The sequence below is a fragment of the Pagrus pagrus genome (genome assembly GCF_965226575.1).
Source record: "Pagrus pagrus genome assembly, chromosome: 17".
Lineage (NCBI taxonomy): Eukaryota > Metazoa > Chordata > Actinopteri > Spariformes > Sparidae > Pagrus > Pagrus pagrus.
The window spans coordinates 5,669,864-5,688,031 of NC_140201.1; the positions used below are offsets into that span (position 1 = coordinate 5,669,864).

General features: G+C 41.6%; 1 protein-coding gene across 7 annotated transcripts in view; it reads right to left on the reverse strand.

Moving 5' to 3' along the window:
* pleca (plectin a) overlaps positions 1-11,865 on the reverse strand; it is a 108,132-nt gene extending 96,267 nt beyond the window's left edge. For all 7 annotated transcript variants that reach the window (XM_084379340.1, XM_084379339.1, XM_084379337.1 and 4 more), the window contains exons 1-2: positions 11,714-11,865; positions 8,642-8,855 (exon numbers count right to left, since the gene is read on the reverse strand). In XM_084379340.1, coding sequence (XP_084235466.1) covers positions 8,642-8,852 — 211 coding nt within the window. In that variant the 5' untranslated portion in view covers positions 8,853-8,855; positions 11,714-11,865. The remainder of the gene's footprint in view (positions 1-8,641; positions 8,856-11,713) is intronic.
* Positions 11,866-18,168: the final 6,303 nt, after the last annotated feature.

Genomic DNA, 18,168 nt, shown 5'->3' on the forward strand with positions numbered 1-18,168 from the left:
ACAGGATGAGTCCAATTCTCAGGCTCTGTCCTTGAAGGAATGTTCAGCCCACACTGCCAAGAAAACAGTAAATACATCCACGGCTACATTCAGAGGAATCACAGACCGTCTCGAGATGAAGCAGTGACAATAGTTCCCCAGGATGCCAAGACAAACTGCAGCTATGCAATCTTCCTACAAGGAAATAGTGCTTGGAAGAAGCACTGAGAACTTTGACAGGAAAATTGGAAATGTTCAGAGGAAATTTACTGTGAATCACTCAAAGATTTATTTATTTCCAAAAAGCTGTATGTCCACATAGAAACTCTCCGGGGTGAAGATCAGATTTTAAGTGCTGATTTTTTTTTTTTTATTATTCTTTGGAGGCTTTTGTAGTTGCGTAACTAAAAACACACATTTCCACCACAATTACCGTCAGCTATCATATATAAACATATCTATTGTCCAGTTTCTGAAGTGGGAAATTTAAGTACAATATAGTCAACTACTACTAGTCAAATACGACTGCTTGGTCAGGGTCAAACTATTACTACTGCTTAACGGCACAAAAAGCCGTCAAAGTTGAAGTTACACCTGCCAGTGATGGTGGAAATCATCGATGACTCATAAATCTCCAAAATTACAACTTACTTCTCGACTTTAGAGTAATCTATCGAGCAAGTATTATCGGGTATTGTGATTGAGGGTGAACGAGGGACTGATTTTGGACTAACAGGAAGTGCACGGGTGGAACAAATAACATTAATGACCGCTCTGTTCCATTTAGGTTCCCCAACAAGCCATGACGGTGTGACAGTGAGCCAGCGGGCACATTACCAGGACCCCTAAAAACTGAAGCAGCTGAATTCAGTCATCTTTACTGTTATTGCTTTCCTACTTTCAAAAATGTCTTCAGCTGGCACATCAGCTGGCACATCTTAATGGAGTGAGGCTGTGTTGTCTTTTCCTGGCTTTAAAAGGCTGTATTAAAGTAAAGTGATGTCATTTTTCCCCAGCAGTAGTGTTGCAATATCAATATAGAGGTATTGGTAAGAAAATATTGTGATTTTTGATTTTGTCCAGTCCTCGTATTTATAAAATGCTTAAGGAAATTTCAATATCAAGATATATACCGTGCATCGCAATATTATTTTAATGCCACATCACCTAGCCCTAAGAATAAGCATTATTTATGTTATTATTTCACAATGGTATGAACCTTGAAAAAGATCAAAATGAAGCAAGTTGGTGCATGAATTTTGTGCAATATAAAGAATTACTCACGCAGTAACAATATGCCAACAGAAACAGAGTTGCTTATTTGTTGTCAGTAGGTTTAATGCATCTGGTTCCAATGTCGTCGCATCATGAATTTTTACTCCAAGTGTTTAATGATGTGTGTGCTTCTTTATTATACACACAGCTGGAGTGCCATCTCAAAATTCCCGTCTCCCTCCATAAATTATAAAAACAATGTGTGACAAAATAAATCTTGGAACTTTAAGCGTGAACGTTTAAAAATGGCACGCTGAATCAACATTTATTACATACCAACCCCACCTGGTACAGTGCAGATGAGCACTGAAATACTGACATGGAGCCATAAATACCTATGACCTCCTCAAAGTAATAGCATTAAAGCAACGCAGAGATCACTGTGCATTGATCGTAACATTTTCAATTACAGACTTGGCAAAATGCAGCACAGATGAATTATTGCACCATCAACATCACACCGGTCAGAATGCATCTAAACTCTCACTGTTAAAGGTAATGCAGCAGACAGCACGTGCGTGTGTTATCACTTTCTCATACAGCCGGAGGAGTTCATGTTTACTCAGCTATCAGCAGAAAAAAGGAGAATTTCATCAGCATGAAACTGCAAATTGCAAAGTTGACATCAATAAATCCTTCTAGTCAGAAATGTGGAAAATGTTTCAACACTTAAATAATCAAGTGCAGCGTGGCAACTTTGAGACACTAGAAAATGACTCAAGTGTTTCTCAACCAGTGAGTTATGACCCGAAAGTGAGCTGCAGAACAGTTCTGATGATGATGATGATGTTGTGCTCATCTGTAATGAGTCCCAGCACCTAAAGCTTTGATTCTTTCAATACTATCAAATGCATAATTAATGGAGATCGCATTGTTTTAAACATGTGATATCGATACTTTTAACAACCTTAGGAGCAACTCCTTTTTTCAGGGGAACAGATATTTAAGTGTTTAAAATAAAAAAACATTAACAGCAGGGAGACAGTGGGAGCGCACGACTACGGCTAAAGTTATGATAATGTTGAATTTATTAAATAAAATCATTATTCATGAGGAATCTTTACCCATTTTTGGGAACAAACTCTTGTTACTGGACTAAACTGACTTTAATATTAACACATCTACAACAGAAGCACTTGATTTGATACAACAGAGCAATCTGGTGACAAAGCATTATTAAGATACCTGATAGATATGATCGTGAATATCATATCGATGCAGTCGCAGGCCAAGAGTGTAACTCACATTAGATATTGCCTCAAAAAGTCATTATAAGTCAGAAAATAACATCAGTGCCTCGTTTGGAGTACGTGGCAGAAAGTCTCGCAGTTTAAGACAAACCTCCAGAAAGTATCAACAGAAAATCAAGGGAAATATTGCCACTGCACAGCAAAAACTGTCTGACAAGTCTCCACTCGGGGACCGCAATGCAAACCACCACATGGACAGCTCATCTCAAGAGATTTCACCACAGTAAAACAATGACACTCTCACAGATTACAAATTCAAAACGTATTGATTTATTCGATGAATTTTTTTTGTCTACACTGATCAGCATACTGATAAGTGAAAGCCAAATGTTTGAATCCCTCTATGCCACAGTGTGGGCGCAAAGAAAAACAAAACCATCCCACTGTTTTCTCATCACTGGCCAGCGGATGGTGTCTCTCAGAGAGAAAGTCTCACTTTTGTCTCTCTGTTTGCTTGTCTGGCTTTGGCTCGAGTGACTGACTGCAGTGCCAGCCATCCCTCCCACACATCACCAGAGCCGAAGACTCTCTGCCCCGGCTGCGCCACTAATTTATGTTCTCGGCTAAAACAAAAGAAAATAACAACACTTCCAGGAAAGGATTCAACGCCCCCTCACTATTCATTGACTGTTTTTTCAGTGTACTCACTGATTTGTGTTTGTTAGACCTTGTGTGGTTACTAGCTTACCGGTTGGCAGCGTGAATACTAATTATATATTTAAATATAGTCAGTGAAGGGATAATGTGCTGCACAGTTATTTATTACTGCAATCACATTAGCATTACTGTTGTTTTATGTGTGTAATTAACTGTACTACATTCTTTGGCCTCCAACCTCTTAATTGATATAATCCATGAGAACATTTCTTTGTATGGTGGCCCTGAGGGATCAAAACACAACATTTCAGGAAACATTTGTTCAATGTTGTGTTTCCTGAAATGTTCCCTCAGGGCCACCGTATATTTGATTATAATTCAGATTGTTTTGTTGCACTTTTTTTTCACTACAGTGTCCCTGAGAGTCAAAACACAACAATATTTCACAAAACACAACATTTTAAAAAAACATTTGTCAAATGTTGTGTTTTGTAATATGTTGTTGTGTTTCAACCCTCAGGGCCACCATATCATGAGGTCAGGGTTCGGATTGTTTTGTAGCACTTTTTAAACTAGGAGGTCAAAACATTTCATTTCAGAAATGTTGCTGTATTTTAACCCTCAAGGCCACCGTTAGTTTTTCTTATGGTTCAGATTATTTTGCGTACTTTTTAAACTACGAGGGCCAAAACACAACAACATTTCACAAACATTTGAGGAAACATTTGTAAAATGTTGTGTTTTGTGAAAGGTTGTTGTGTTCTGACCCATCAGGGTCACCAGACATTTTGATTATGGTTCAGATTGTTTGGCAGCACTTTTTAAACTACAGTGGCCCTGAGGTCAAAACACAACATTTCAGAAAGTGTTGTATTTTGTGATTTGTTATATAAAGTATAAAAAATAAATAATTTAAAATTAAATTCAAGTTAAATACAAGAAGTGAAGAAAATGAATCAAATGCATGAAAAACAACAGATTTTTATTTTATTTAAATTTGCATTTAAGAGTAAGTCATGCAGCTCTGAATTATTTGAATACATTTACCTCCCAAGTTAACACAAATAGCCTTGCAAATTTGTTTAAGAGTCATAAAATAATGTAACAAGTGATGTATTGCTTTCCTTGTGTAGTACAAATTTAATCAAAGCCCAGTGTAATTTACAGCCTCGTTTGACCAATGACCACAAGCCTTTCAATTTCTCTTTTGTTGTTTTCTGCGGTAATGAACATCTGCTCTGCTGCTGACTCAGCTCAACATGTCACTGCTGTGCACACATGGAGCTCTATCAGACTCTTCATGTGGGATATGTGTAATGTCCTCAATATGAAACAAAATGAACAGTTCATTACAGCAGATACAAGCCACACAGTGAGAGAGGGTACTTGGAAACATGCAGACGCGCCTCACTGCACTTCATCTTTGGATACTGTCCTCTAGTGTCCAGCATGTATACTGCACAAACTCCTGCCCTGGTTCATGAGCACAAGTCTGATCACTGAGGTAAATAGCACTCTGCAATATGTAGCTGTAAGACAAGTTCCACTGAACTTCAAAACAGGTATCCCTCATCGGTTCACACTGGAAGTACAAAGGTATATTCACCATTTGGATACAACTTCAGGAAAGTGACAGGACACAATTATATGAAAGACAGTAAGAAACAAAACTTTGCACTTGTGTGCTGCACAAGAGTACCTCAGTATCTCTGAGGCATCCTCACACACCGCTGACGCAAGCTGCCACAGTGAAGACTGTAAAATGCAAAATCAATAATGGATCTGCAATTTAATATTCTGACAAAAAACTGCACAGAGTCCCGTGTTGAAAGCAGTTTTGAATAATTCATCTGAATCTGTTACGAGCAGACCTCGTGACGTTATCTCGCTACAGAGTTCCTAGAAAACAGAACATAAAAGTGGAAAACTACAGCCTGGCATTTTAAGACTTACACGTGACACTTTCCTGTCAAGCTGAACATGGATAACGGTCTTAAACAGAAAATTGAACATAAAGTGTAACCTTGGGAAAACCAGAAATGAAGGAAGGAAAAAAGAAAGAAAGTTTGATTCAGGAGGAAGAACGAGATCAAACTGAAGTTACAACGTCGACAGAACAGGAGTACTTTCAGAGATCCCTCTTCAATCTGTTTTAAAGCCTTATCTTGTCCCGTGTTTAGTGAAGTAAAACGCCCTTCAGCGATGTTCTCGGATGAAATGTAGAAATATTTACTGCAATAACACAGTACTCCTCTCCTACACTGTGGTGCATGAGTCATTTGTATCTCTCAGTGAGAAACAGGACGACTGATTATAAGTTTAGGACCTTAAAAAAGGAACAATAAACAAAACTTGATTTTGTTTTGTGTGATCAAAAAAAGCGACCACAGGCTAAAAAACAGCCTGTTTTTCTGGACGCCAGTGTTTTCATTCTCCCACTATACCACGACTTTGTCAATAAACATGCGCTAATGCTTTGAAAACTCTACGACAGATGTTACCCTGCACAGCTGCACCCGAGTTATGATCATATTAGTGCCTGTGGAAGAAAAAGGTGTCTATTTCTGTGAGGGTGTATGTTTCAGATGCAGAAACTGGCAAAATGAAATGAAAGACATCACAGAGCTGGAGGTTATGTAACAGACAGATCCTCTGCAAAACCCAAGAGGGCTGAACGCAAAACTTCAAACCAGAGGAGTCAAAGGTTTGAAAGATATTGTAATGAGGCCCTGCTGGAAAACCATGATAATATGCAAAGGACAAGTTAAGACAGTCTCTCTTTTCACTCTACAGAGCAACAATGATGTGCACTTGCAAAAGGCAGCTGAGTAAAACAACTGCTGATTAGAAATTAGTCATGGTCCGTTCTATTGTACAAACACAATAAAACACATTAGCACTGGTGGAGTTAACTTTAAATTATCTAATTATAAGAAACCATGTTGAGTGCCTGGCTTATCGCTCACTCGCTTATATCTAAGGGGTTTATGTTAACATCTTACTGCTTTCACTTTGATTGTAGCCCACTTAGCATTGGTCAGATCTGCAAGTATTACAGGCACTGTACTGTATATGTTGATTTTTTTCCTTATTTGGAAAAAAACATGAGTGACATAAGGCGAAGGTATCCTCTCAGACGTCCTTCTGAGGCACTGGTTGAGCTGTTTCATCCTCTATTACAATCAGATATGATCGGAGGAAATTCAAGTTTAAAGTAATGAGACTGCATGTCGACAGCCTGGCCGGTGTCTCTGTGAGCCTTTACCTGGGCACAGCAGTAGTTTAAGCTAGATGCTAATGCTAATTTTGGCTAACAATCCTATTGCATTTGTGCAACATGTTGCACTTAGTGCATTTGAAGTGATTTTCAATAACTGATTTCATTTTTTTGGCCCTGAAATTCCAGTCATCTGTAATAGGAGTTCACTGTTTGTATGTTCATTACATCATTAGACAAGTAAATATCTCACTTACATATTCATTCATTCATTCATTCATTCATTCAATCATTTTAGGCAGACCAGCCCCTGGTGGTCGTTAGGAGCTATGGCTATCACAACACATGACAGGCTGAACCAGGATGACTTCCCTCCTCTCTTTGATTCTGCTGACAGTGAGTCAGTGCGTTCTTTCACCAGCACTTCTAGTTTTATCACTATTACTCTGTTGGAGCGTCAACACAGCGACTGTCAAGAGTCACAGCTATCTGATCAATAAACAAGCATGTTGGAAAGCCACAAAAAGTGTTAGTGACATCTAATTCAGTGTCAGCCGACACTGTTTGCCTCTCAAACTGTCTGCAGCTTGATAACAAATGGTGCTGTCTTCGTTCGTCGTGAGATAAACTGCAGCTCCAGCATTGCATGTGTCTCACAAGGCTAATGAATCGGGCCAGGGCCATTATGGCAGCAAGCCAACAAGACAACACTGATACAGTCGCCTTTATCTAATGCATTTCACCGGCTGCCGGCGTCCTGCTCACTACTCAAGGCACTATAGGAAGTCATGAGAGGGAGATTTAAATGACTATCTCCAGAAATAAATCAACCAGATATCCCACTATGTCCCAAAGCTCTCGCTCATCACTCGGAGTCATTCGATCCTGCTGCTGCAGAGACAGTAAAATCCAGTTTCACAATACTGCTGCAGTACCCCACCCCATCAGATCAATATCAGAGGCGATCAGGGAGGAGGGGAGATAGAAGTCCGTGCTGCTGTTTGTGGTCCAAAGAGACAGCGTGAACCCAACACCCACCCCGAGAAGTGCTGAGGCAGCAAAGCTGCATCATCTGAGCCCTGCCTCAGTATTCAGAGAGTTAACAGAGGTGAACGAGCTGCTGAGCCCCGACAAGATCTGTGGTAGACAAAGAGACGATCCTTGTAGTCTGAAACCTCCCATGGGGAAATAAATGAGCATAATGAGAGATTAGTGATGATGTTATATAATATATCTCTTTCAACTGCCTACAAGAGTCTCTGAGGAAGTGTAGGAACAGTAGATTTTGACATGTCTTCTGAAAAAAAAAACGTAAATGAATGTTTTTGAATCACTTACGTCCACTGCAGGTAAGATAACACCTAAATCGAACAATCACCCTGATCAGCAGCTGCAGTCAGGGTGTGCACAGGTAGTACAGACTTAAATCTAAAGCTGTTTAAGACCTTTAAGTTTTAACTTAATTTAAGACAGCTTGTTGGAAAAATCATCTTTTTCTTATGCCAGCACTGCAGGTAAGGACAAATGTAACTGTAGGCAGGTCTTATGTACTGTACGAGGGTGTAGGGGTATTAGAGTGCATTGGGTTCATCTACATTTCATCATCAGGGAAGTACAAGTACAAAACAAAAACACAGTATCAGAGGTTGGTTTAAAGATTTGTAACATCAGAAATGTGGACTGTCACACATAAAAGTTTGAATCATTTGGACAAAATAAATGTGAGAAAATGTGAATGAGACTACTGAGCTATTTTAGGTATGACAACAATGATGATGTCCTGATAACAGGGAACTAACGACATGAACGGGCAAGGAAGGACAAGGAGAGCATCAAAATGCCAAACAACAACCAAGAAAAACACGAGTTTATGACTATCAGAAATTAAAACCCAATTGCCATCGCAAATACTGCACATTGTTAAATAGATAGCACAGAAAAAAAAAAGAATACAAGAAACTACTGGCCTGCAAATGCCAAGATGTCATCTGCACGCAGGTCTTAATGATGACAACTCACAACATGCCTGTTAGCAATTAATCCAGCTTGAATCGCATGCAGTGATGACTTCAAATCAAACGCAGTTATCAACTATCACAAGCCGCCCCGAGCGTTATGATGGATTGATCAGATGAGAACCCTTTTTATACATGTATAATGCTCCATGAGCAGCAGCATGAACAACCAGCAGTGTTACAGCAGAGTTTGTAAATGAGCACTAGAGCAGAACATAAAGATAAATAGTGGGCAGAACATAAAAAGATACAAACAACCCCCTCACAGACACTTCTGCTTCTGTTATCTTTCTGTGTGAACGTCGTACCTGCAATGCGGATGACGGCCCTCTCTGCCGGGTCCAGCACCTCTCCAGAAGCTGACTTGGAGCGCTTCATGCGATGGTGTTTGGGCAGGTTCCATGGCAGCGTGTCTCCAGGTGACGGAGAGTAACTTATTGAACTCAGGTCACAGGAGCTCTCCTCTGACGCAGCCCTGACCAGAGGCCTCCTCTTGGGCTTGTCCTTCACCTCCTCCATGGTCTGGATGAAAAATAGTGAGTAAAAAGGAGAAACACAAACTTACAAAACCTCTCAGAACAAGAAGAAAGAGCACAGAGCAGATCAAGTGACATTACATTCGAGAGAAGGCAGACGTCTCTGCAGCTGATATCTGCAGAACTCACATCAAAACAATCTCCAGGAACAAACAGCACTGAAGGAGAGAGGGAAAACATGCATTCTTGATTTTGGGATGAACTGTTCCTTTAACTGTTGACGTCACACCAAGGTCGGTAGGTTATCTTGAGTAACCGGTTCATGATTTTTGGACGGAGACACCACAAGCCGAGAAGGCAGACCACTCTAAACTCACATCAGAATAATCTTGATGGATAATCAGCACCAGACAGTTTTGGGGTGAACTGTCCCTTTAAGACAAAAACTCTCTCTCTCTGAAGATGGAGTATTTTTGGGCAGGTGCTGCTGATGCACTGGACGACGTCACCACACTCCCAGCTCTCTTTTCAGCTGAGTCACCATCCAGCTCGCAGGATGCTCTCCACAGGGGCGCTGGCTGCACCGCCACAGCCTCTCTGATTGGTTGGGAGCAGACAGGAACAAAGTCCCAGGAGTAACGTCTCAAGTGCATCAGACACAGTTCACATTCAGGTTGTGATTTAGCTGGATGCTATTTATAGCTACTCCCTAGTTGTTATTCAGGACTGCAGCACTGCACCACTATTTATTTCTTTTATTATTGTTTTTAAACCTTTATTTATTTCGGGCAGCTCAGTATAGAGCATATCTGCTGCATGTTTTGTGTCTGGAAAAGGCTGTTTTACTAGTAAAGTGTGAGACTGAACTTCTGACAATGACGGTTGGTACTCCATAATGACAGATTATTACTCAGTGTGTCACGATTCTCCAGATCCATGATTCGATTTGACTTTGGATTTTAAGGTCACAATTGATTTTCTGCCTTTACAACTGCCAATTACATTTTCAAGTTCTTCTTTAAAAAGATTGGGGCATTTTATAACAACAGTTTGACATTGGCTCATGGCTCTTTGAAGGTTAGGGTTAAACAAGTTCAAATAATATCCACCAAAAATAAAGATTCCCTTCAGTGATTCAACAATAAACAATTATTCAACAATTTGTTGCTAGATTCAGTCTCTCAAATCTGTCCCGAGTAAAACCTCTTCCCAAACAAATCAATAGAGGATCTGTGGCAATGTTATCAGAGTAGTTCGGTCCAGACTTTTTCTCCACGAGTAAACACTCTTCTCAAAGAAATCAATAAAGGATCTCTGATACATCTCTGTTGCTGTCAGAGATACCTTCTCACAGGTTGCTTGTTTGTCTTCGTGCTGACAGGATAAGTGTCTGGATGTGCTGCTGCAGGCTAATGCTAAGCTAGCTGTATCCTCCGAAGTGTTTTTGAAGCGTGGGGGACGATATTGTCGATTCTGCATTTGGATTTGATTGTCGACAGGGTTCATTTTCACATATTTTCAATTTAAAATCAAAATCATGACACCCGTTTTCTTTCCAGGGAAACTTGTGTCATTCAGGTTTAAAATCAGTTTATCGGACCGTCCCTCATAGACAAAGTGTTTGCCTCTGAAAGTAGAGCAGTAACATGTTATTCTCTCCTCTGGCTGTTCATTGACTGATCCTAATGGACACATGGGCATTGAGCCACTATCTGACCGGTCGGCTAATACAGCTGCGTGGATTCATCTTGATTTATAGGATTCAGTCTTTCATATATACGACAAACTAAGCTGCATGAATACATGCAGGAAAATGCAAGCGAGGCTGTTTGAAAGGTTAGATACAGTAGAGGTGTCGTGTTAAAAATTCATAGCTTCTAAAATAGCTCACACGGCAGAGGGAGAGATCTCAGGACTGCTTCAAAGTTCTCACAGACACATCTGAATCTTTCTGATGCTTTTAATCACTCAAGTGTGAGTCTTTCTGATCTTTCATGCTCTTTGACGTCTCTAAATTAATCATTTCTGTTCTGCAGAGCACTGATCGGTTCAGGAACATGCAAGAAACATCTGCAGCTCTGACTCTGAGACAGCTGAAGGTGCTATTTGTAAGAAAAGGTGATTTTTGAGTCTCATTCCCAACTCATCAATACCTGGACGCTTTCAGGTGGCAGCCAACCCGTCCAACATCCCAAAGCGAGTTGGGAATGAGACTCAAAACTCAACTTGTCTTCCAAGCAGCACCTTTAAATCTCTACTACGACCACCTCTGTCCTCCTGTCGCTAACTCATTACTATTCACACTGGCTTTCCTTTCTTGTATGGCCTTCATCCAAGCAAGCTGAAAGCATCAGGGTGAACCGTAGTTACCAGGCAACCTTGAAGAGCCCCAGAGAGCATGCCCCACAAACTCTCAGGACTTGGAAATGGGAGAAAGTTAAGTGTTTGTGTGCTGGTATGAACAGACTGAGACAGTGGCTGAATCACTCTGACAGCTGACCGAGGCTCTCCTCTCCTCTCCCTCCCCTCATCCCTCCTCCAAACTCTGAACAACTGATGGGACTTCATTAGGACTGGATCTGTTGATCATCACTTTGACAGAGAAAAGCTGTCAAGTCTGGATCCTTCCCAGAAAAAAACTTGAGCTCACAGTCCCACCCGTTGAGAGCAGCAGCACCGCATCGCCACACCTGAATTCATCCGCAGTGTGGAGACACCTGACGGGTGCACCTGCTGGGTTTTTTTTTTTGATGCAGAGGAAAACACATTTTCTCACATTGGTTCCAGGTCGGATAGTTCTCATCTTGCATGTTTTTGAAATGACACTAAATCATGTGATAAGAAGCGTCAGCGATGCGGCAAAAAACGCAAACTATAAATAATCTGTGTCCTGGTTTTACTCACGGCGCAAATCTCCAGGATTGCTGCTGCTTTGGTCCAGGGTAAACAAGCGCAAATATCCGTTCACTGCAGTGGTGCCGTCGGTGGATTCGTCCCAGTTAGATCCGCTCAAACTTGAGAGCCATCCTCCTCCTCCTCCTCCTCCTCCTCAGCCGCAGCGGAGTCGCGCCTGCGTCCTGCAGTACCCAGGCTGATCCGAGCCGAGAGGAGAGGAGGGATCCGCTCCCTCAGCCCTGTCGCACGCCTTTACGCGAAGTTGTCGCTAAACAGCAGCAGGCACGTATCGAGAGCTGAGATCTGACTGCATGCATGTGCAAAACTGAGCTCAGGTCAGATTGATTGCAGCGAGCAAATCAGAGGCTCGTTCGCGCGTCACACCGCCACAGTTTCATCTGTGGTGATCTCAGTGTGTGTGGAGACGCTTCACACCTTTCAGACGCTGTCATCATCAGAGAGGCAGAGCCAGCACCGTGCTGCTGAGCTCAGCATCTGCCTGGCATGTGGAAACAGATGTGCTGCTGTGATAGTATGTACACAACCGTGGTTACACTCAGTGGGATGAGTCAGGTTTAACCCCTGTATGTGCACTCTGGACAAAACTTATTCATTTTTAACTCAAGCTTGACGTCAACAAAGTTTATAAGTTTTAAAGTTTATAATAATTTTCCAGCTGCTTCTGGATGATTAATAATCCAGACAGAACCTCCCAAGTTCAACCAGAGAGCAGCAGGGATGATGTGTTTTTGTAGGCCAACCTGGAAGTTAAGCTCGCCCTCCTCAAAAGCACATGAGATTTTGGATCATTGTAGAAAATGAGTTAGGTTGCAAACAAAAGTTTAAGATGGTAATGACCAGGGGCGGACTCAGGGTGTTTGAGGTTCAGGGCGAACAAAGATTTAAAGGGCACCAACTGTATGCATTAGGGCACCAGCATGCAGAGAGTCATGATATATTTATAGTAAAGAGGGTTTTTAAAAAAAAAAAAAAAAAAAATTCTAACTTATTCCCGGGTTTTAGGTAAGTAACCTATAAGGGTATAGAATAATATAACCTATGGTTCCTTGGACTCATTCCTGTGGCAGTCTATTGCTTGCCTTAAAATATAGGCTAAGAAGAAGTGATGACAACTGTATGGTCTCCATGACAACTGAGCATCCATCCACTGAAAAAGGCCATGAAATGTGGTTGAAAGCCCTGGAAATACAGGATAATTGGAGCTTGTGTTGCATATTATTTCATCAAGTTAACTATACTGTCATTATGCTATATAGAAGGTGATTAACACAAATATTAAATTCATTGATTACCGTGACCCATAAATATAAATATTTATATGAAAATGACATTAAATATGAGGAAACGCTGTCAGTGGCATGCAGTTCAGTTCATCACATCTGCTGTATCCTGTATGTATCAGTGTCTGCCAGCTGAACTCTTCCTGCACTTTACCCTTTGATTTCACAATCATGCAAATCAACAGCAATTAATCAGGAAATCAGTTCCATTTAGTCTCCTGCGAGTTGTTTATTCTGCGTTGTGCTTTTCTTTTTTGCTCAGAATGGGGCCGAGTTGTACTGTGTCAAATTAAAAACTGTCATGCTGAGCCATTACATAATCACAACAGCACCATGAATGATGGACTGCTTGTTTATGTGGCCGTACTACATTATTAGTCTCCCACTTGGAGAATGAATCAATGGGCATGGAGAGGCTGCGGACTCGGGGGGAGGGAGGTGACGTGTTGTCTCGATCCCACTCTGAGCCTGTTCTTGTATTCATGAACCATGCGTGCCATCATTCTGAATGCCGGCGTCTGTGCCAGCTTTGTACCCATTGTGCTGACAGGTCAATCTGATCAACCAGGGGCTTCATGACGCAAGAGAGCAGCAGCTCTGACGGAGGTGAAGGATGTTTCAGGTCACCTTGGACATGTTAGAATTACTGTGGTATGTACGGTATATGAGAACCGTATCGGCTCCTCCAGTGAGCTGCCTCTGCCACCAGTGTATGAATGGGTGAATGTGACGAGTGCTGTAAAGCGCTTTGAGCCGTCACTAGTCAGGAAAAGCACTTTAGAAACGCAAGTCCATTTACACGCATGTTATTTTCTGCACTCTCAGTTTTGCACAGCTGACATACATCCATAAGAGCTCAGTCAGAAACAGCTCAAATCCAATTATGAATGACAAGTAAGTAGAAATGACAGCAGAAAACATCTCAGTAGGATTTAATCAACCTTGAAATGTGTTTAAAAACTGCCTTATTAAACCAAACGCAGCAGAGAGAGTGGTCCTGACATGCCAGGAAACGAGGCTTTGATGACACACGGCGGAGAAACGTTCCTCACCTTCTGTGATCTCACCGCGGTCACAGTTTCCGTCCCGCCTTTAAGAGGTCTCCTCTTCCGTTTCCTCACCGCCGGACACGGTGGCTCCTGTCCAAGGGCCACAGACTCTTTTACCACGACTTCCTCTGACTGGACAGCAGCGACTGGCTTCTCTTTGGGCTTTTTCTTCCTCTGAAATGACACAGTGGCTTTAATTATTTGCAGTATTATTAAACTGATCATGGGAGCAGAGTTTTTCCTTCGACTGCATCATCTTTCAGCCGCTGCCTCTCTGACAAACAGATTCTATTTGTAAAGGTTTCAGTTTGTGAACCAAAAGTTACTGTAACACACAACTCAACGTGGAACCGAGTGATATTTAGCATGCGCTGACTGAGCCGGACAAAAGCTTCCTTATTCAGAGGCCATTGATTCTGATTGGTGTTGTCAGGTAAACAAATGAGGTTTTGTTTTTCCTGCTGCTGAGGAATTAAACTACATGCGATACGTTTTAGGCTTTTGTTTTGTCTCATCTCACACGGTAATAGGATGTTTAAAGAATCTGAGGCATACGACATTTTTGAAAACAGTGATTGTATAGTCCCGTCTTTGCTGAGTTACAGTCGACCGACAGAATGCATCAGTAACATTTCCATTGTCAGAAAATGAACAAGCCTGTCTTTCATTCAGTCGTTGAAAATAACGTACAATCATAATGAAATCATTCACATGATTTACTGCACGAGAGATAAAAATGTAAAGCCGCTCAGTTCTGCTGTAACCTCTGAACCACCAGCAGATCATGATGGGAATATTCATGGATCCGCCTCCCACAGCCTCGTATTGTCTTAAAAAGAAGTTAGAGCAAGTCATTGAAGTCAGCTTGAACTTTGACACCTCTGCCCACACTTTGAAGACCTAGAAGCGCATGCTTATACAGTATTCAGCTTTTCAGTCAATGATCAAATGGCTCCTTAGTTGCATACTTTGATACTTGCACTCTAATTTCAACACAAACATCTTCATCAGGAGAGAAATTTTCAACTGTGACTCTCAGGAAGTACTGTTAGGTGCATGTAACCAAGATCATCAGTCCCATCTTGGAGAAAACAATGGTTGCATGCTAACTAAGTAAGTAGAAACTTTAAAAAAATCCATTAATTCTATGTGAAAAGGTGACAAAATGCAAATATCCACCACTTCACAGACTTGGAGAAATCTGACTTGTTTTTTATCACACTGAAGGTGAAAAGTGAGCAGTTACGTAGGGCGATTGGCCCCCTAGGTGCCCCATGTTTGGGAAAAAATGTGCCCTCTCTTCACTAGAAGAAGCACATCTGGTAGAAGAAAAAGGAAAATGGACATTATACAAGACAAAACTCAAAATGCAGACACTGGGGTGTATATGTTGTCTGTTTTCTGTTACTGTTTAATGTAATAAAAATTGTAACAGAAAAGAGAAAAGCTCATAGTACCATGCTGACAATATGTTGCTGAAGATGTTCTCATGACTGACTACTTTTTTCTCGTTTTCTTACCTTTCGCACATCGAATAAAGAGCCTCTTGTACTTTATTTGTCAGTGTGAAGGCATTTGTTTCTATGAGATTCAAAACAGAGACTGACATCCTGATAACCGATGGTCGCAGCATTACGTTGATCGCTGTGTGCGGCTCTGTTCTGTCAGTCAGAGACCTCACATGCCTCTTTGTCCACGCTGGCTGCTGCAGGAGGAAATGGACCTTTGTTGGCATGTTAGTGCCAAACGGACAAAGGGCTTCACTCATGGAGCCATTTCAGAGAGCCTCTCGAACTTATCACTCACAATAACTGCACAGTGCTTCTCCACTGGGTAACAACACTCATCACCGCTGTGCCAAAACACACTGAGCGAGGGCCAGCACAGTAACACATCTCTCAGTATAAAGTGAGCCCACTTGCAGTATACTTAGTAATGGCATTGCAGCGTGATAAAGCCGCAGCTGCTGAGAGGTTATATTACAGCACATAGATTATATGGGACTGATATAAACAATGTCCTCTGCAGGGACACTAGATTGGACTAAAGGGGGCTCCAGCTGAGGAGAGTCTGCTAGTGCCACACAAACTGCAGTAGGTGCACCGGTGTTGCATGTTAACGAACAATGCACTTTGTTTTGTGTTTCAAACAAATGCCAGTTCCTCTTGTGTCTCTAAAGAAACACTGTTATTCATGCTGGAAACATTAAACGCATCACTTCCCTTTCTTACTGAGACAGAAAAGGAAATGTAAAAACAGGATATTCTCTCGTCTGAGTCACAACCGTGCTATAAAAGTTAGGAACATTAAAGGTCCAGTGTGAAGGATTTAGTGGCATCTAGTGGTAAGATTGCAGATCACAACCAGTGATGTATATATATGTATATATATATTCATGTCATACAACTGAATAATAATGGTTCAGCACACTGAATAAGTAATAATGAGCTGGACAAGCTTGCTTGTTGGTTGTATGAAACAGAGCAAAGTGCAAGTGAACGAGACCTCTGAAGTCTGAGTTAGGCATTACAAGCAAACTAATGAAGTAAACTGCACTCTGGGAACTTCATCATGGTCAAGAACAAAGTCGCTCTGATTAGATAGATTCTCTCACCTGAGCTGGAGCTTTGGATTTGGACTGCTTTGTCATCACTGTAGGAAAAGAAAAAGAAAAAGAAAATCAATTTTTACCTTAGAAGGCAAAGTAAAATGTGGCTCAGTTATAATACAGTAATTTCAACTACTAGTGTTAAAAGTGGCATTGCTTTAAAGGGGCACTATGTAGAAATTCAAACTCAGAATTTTAATTTTTTCAATATTAACGAGGTACTTATACACAGTCAGAAATATTTATTTCCATAACTGAATACACAAGCTGTTCTCAGAAGAAAACCGGGCCCAGAACACTGTTTGAAGCTAGAAAGATGGCAGGGTCCGCCACATATAAACAAAGATGAAATTGTGTTGTCCTTTAAGGTCAGTTTGTTTATTCAGTCATGAAAACAAAGAGAGCTTGTTTATTTAGTTTGTTGAGGCATAAAAAGATCTTTCTCTTCTGATTAAAATTCCTTCCCCAAAACAACATAGTGCTCCTTTAAAATGTGTGAAATGCAGCAGATGACAGAAGTCCTGAGTCATCGCTCGCTGCATGCATCCACATGTTGCCCTCAGGTTACCATGACTCTGCAAATCACTGTAGGCTTGAGCTGCACGTTGCTGTCGCATCGTGTCAAATTTATAACATATCATTAAGCTCACATTTTGGTGTGTGTTGCAACACCCGAGTGTAGTTTCATATTCTTAGTAAGATGGGAAAATATGCCTGTGATGACTCACAGTAACGTCCTAAAAATAAGCATTTTATTGAACTAATGAGTATGAAAGACCCATTGTATCCACTCACATGGGTAAAAGCACATTTAAACAGCAATTAGAGCAACTCCAACCACAAAGTGAAGTCTTAGCCAACACTAGTTGGCAATTTGTGGAAAATGTGGAGTCTTGGAAAGGAAGCACTCACATTTTACAATTACAGGATTTAAAAAAAAAACAAAAAAAAAACATTTCCACTGAGTGCTCCTCCCGAGCCTGAAGTTAAAAAACTTCATAGTAAGCGGCACCGTCTTATTGTAAGCCTATCACAGGCCTCCACACACCCACAGAAGGGTGGGTGTCGGGGTTCAGGGCCCACCTACCTGCCAGGTACCTCTCCAGAGAGGGCGAGGAGCTCTGGTTCCAACTGTAGCAGCAGAAGAAGAAGAGCCAGACCAGGAGAGTGGCCAGCACCAGAGCCAGGACCCAGAGGAGCCGGGCCACAGCTGGGTTAGTGACAGCCCAGGCTGTCAGGATATCCATGCTTGAAGGTTGCTCCAGTAGAGCCTCACTATCTACTCAGTCTGATTCCCAGAGTGTGTCTGCAGAAGAGCTCATGAATGGGCTGGCTGGTTTGTGTCCTCTCGGGGCAGCCACAGTGCCTGCAGCAGCAGCAGCAGCAGCAACAGGAAGAAGTCAGCCAGAGCAACGGCAACCACAGATGGATACCAGCTGTTCCAGACGGAGCCCTGCTCAGACCTCAGCCCACGTCAGCTCTCAGTGTGTAGGCATGCGTGCGAGC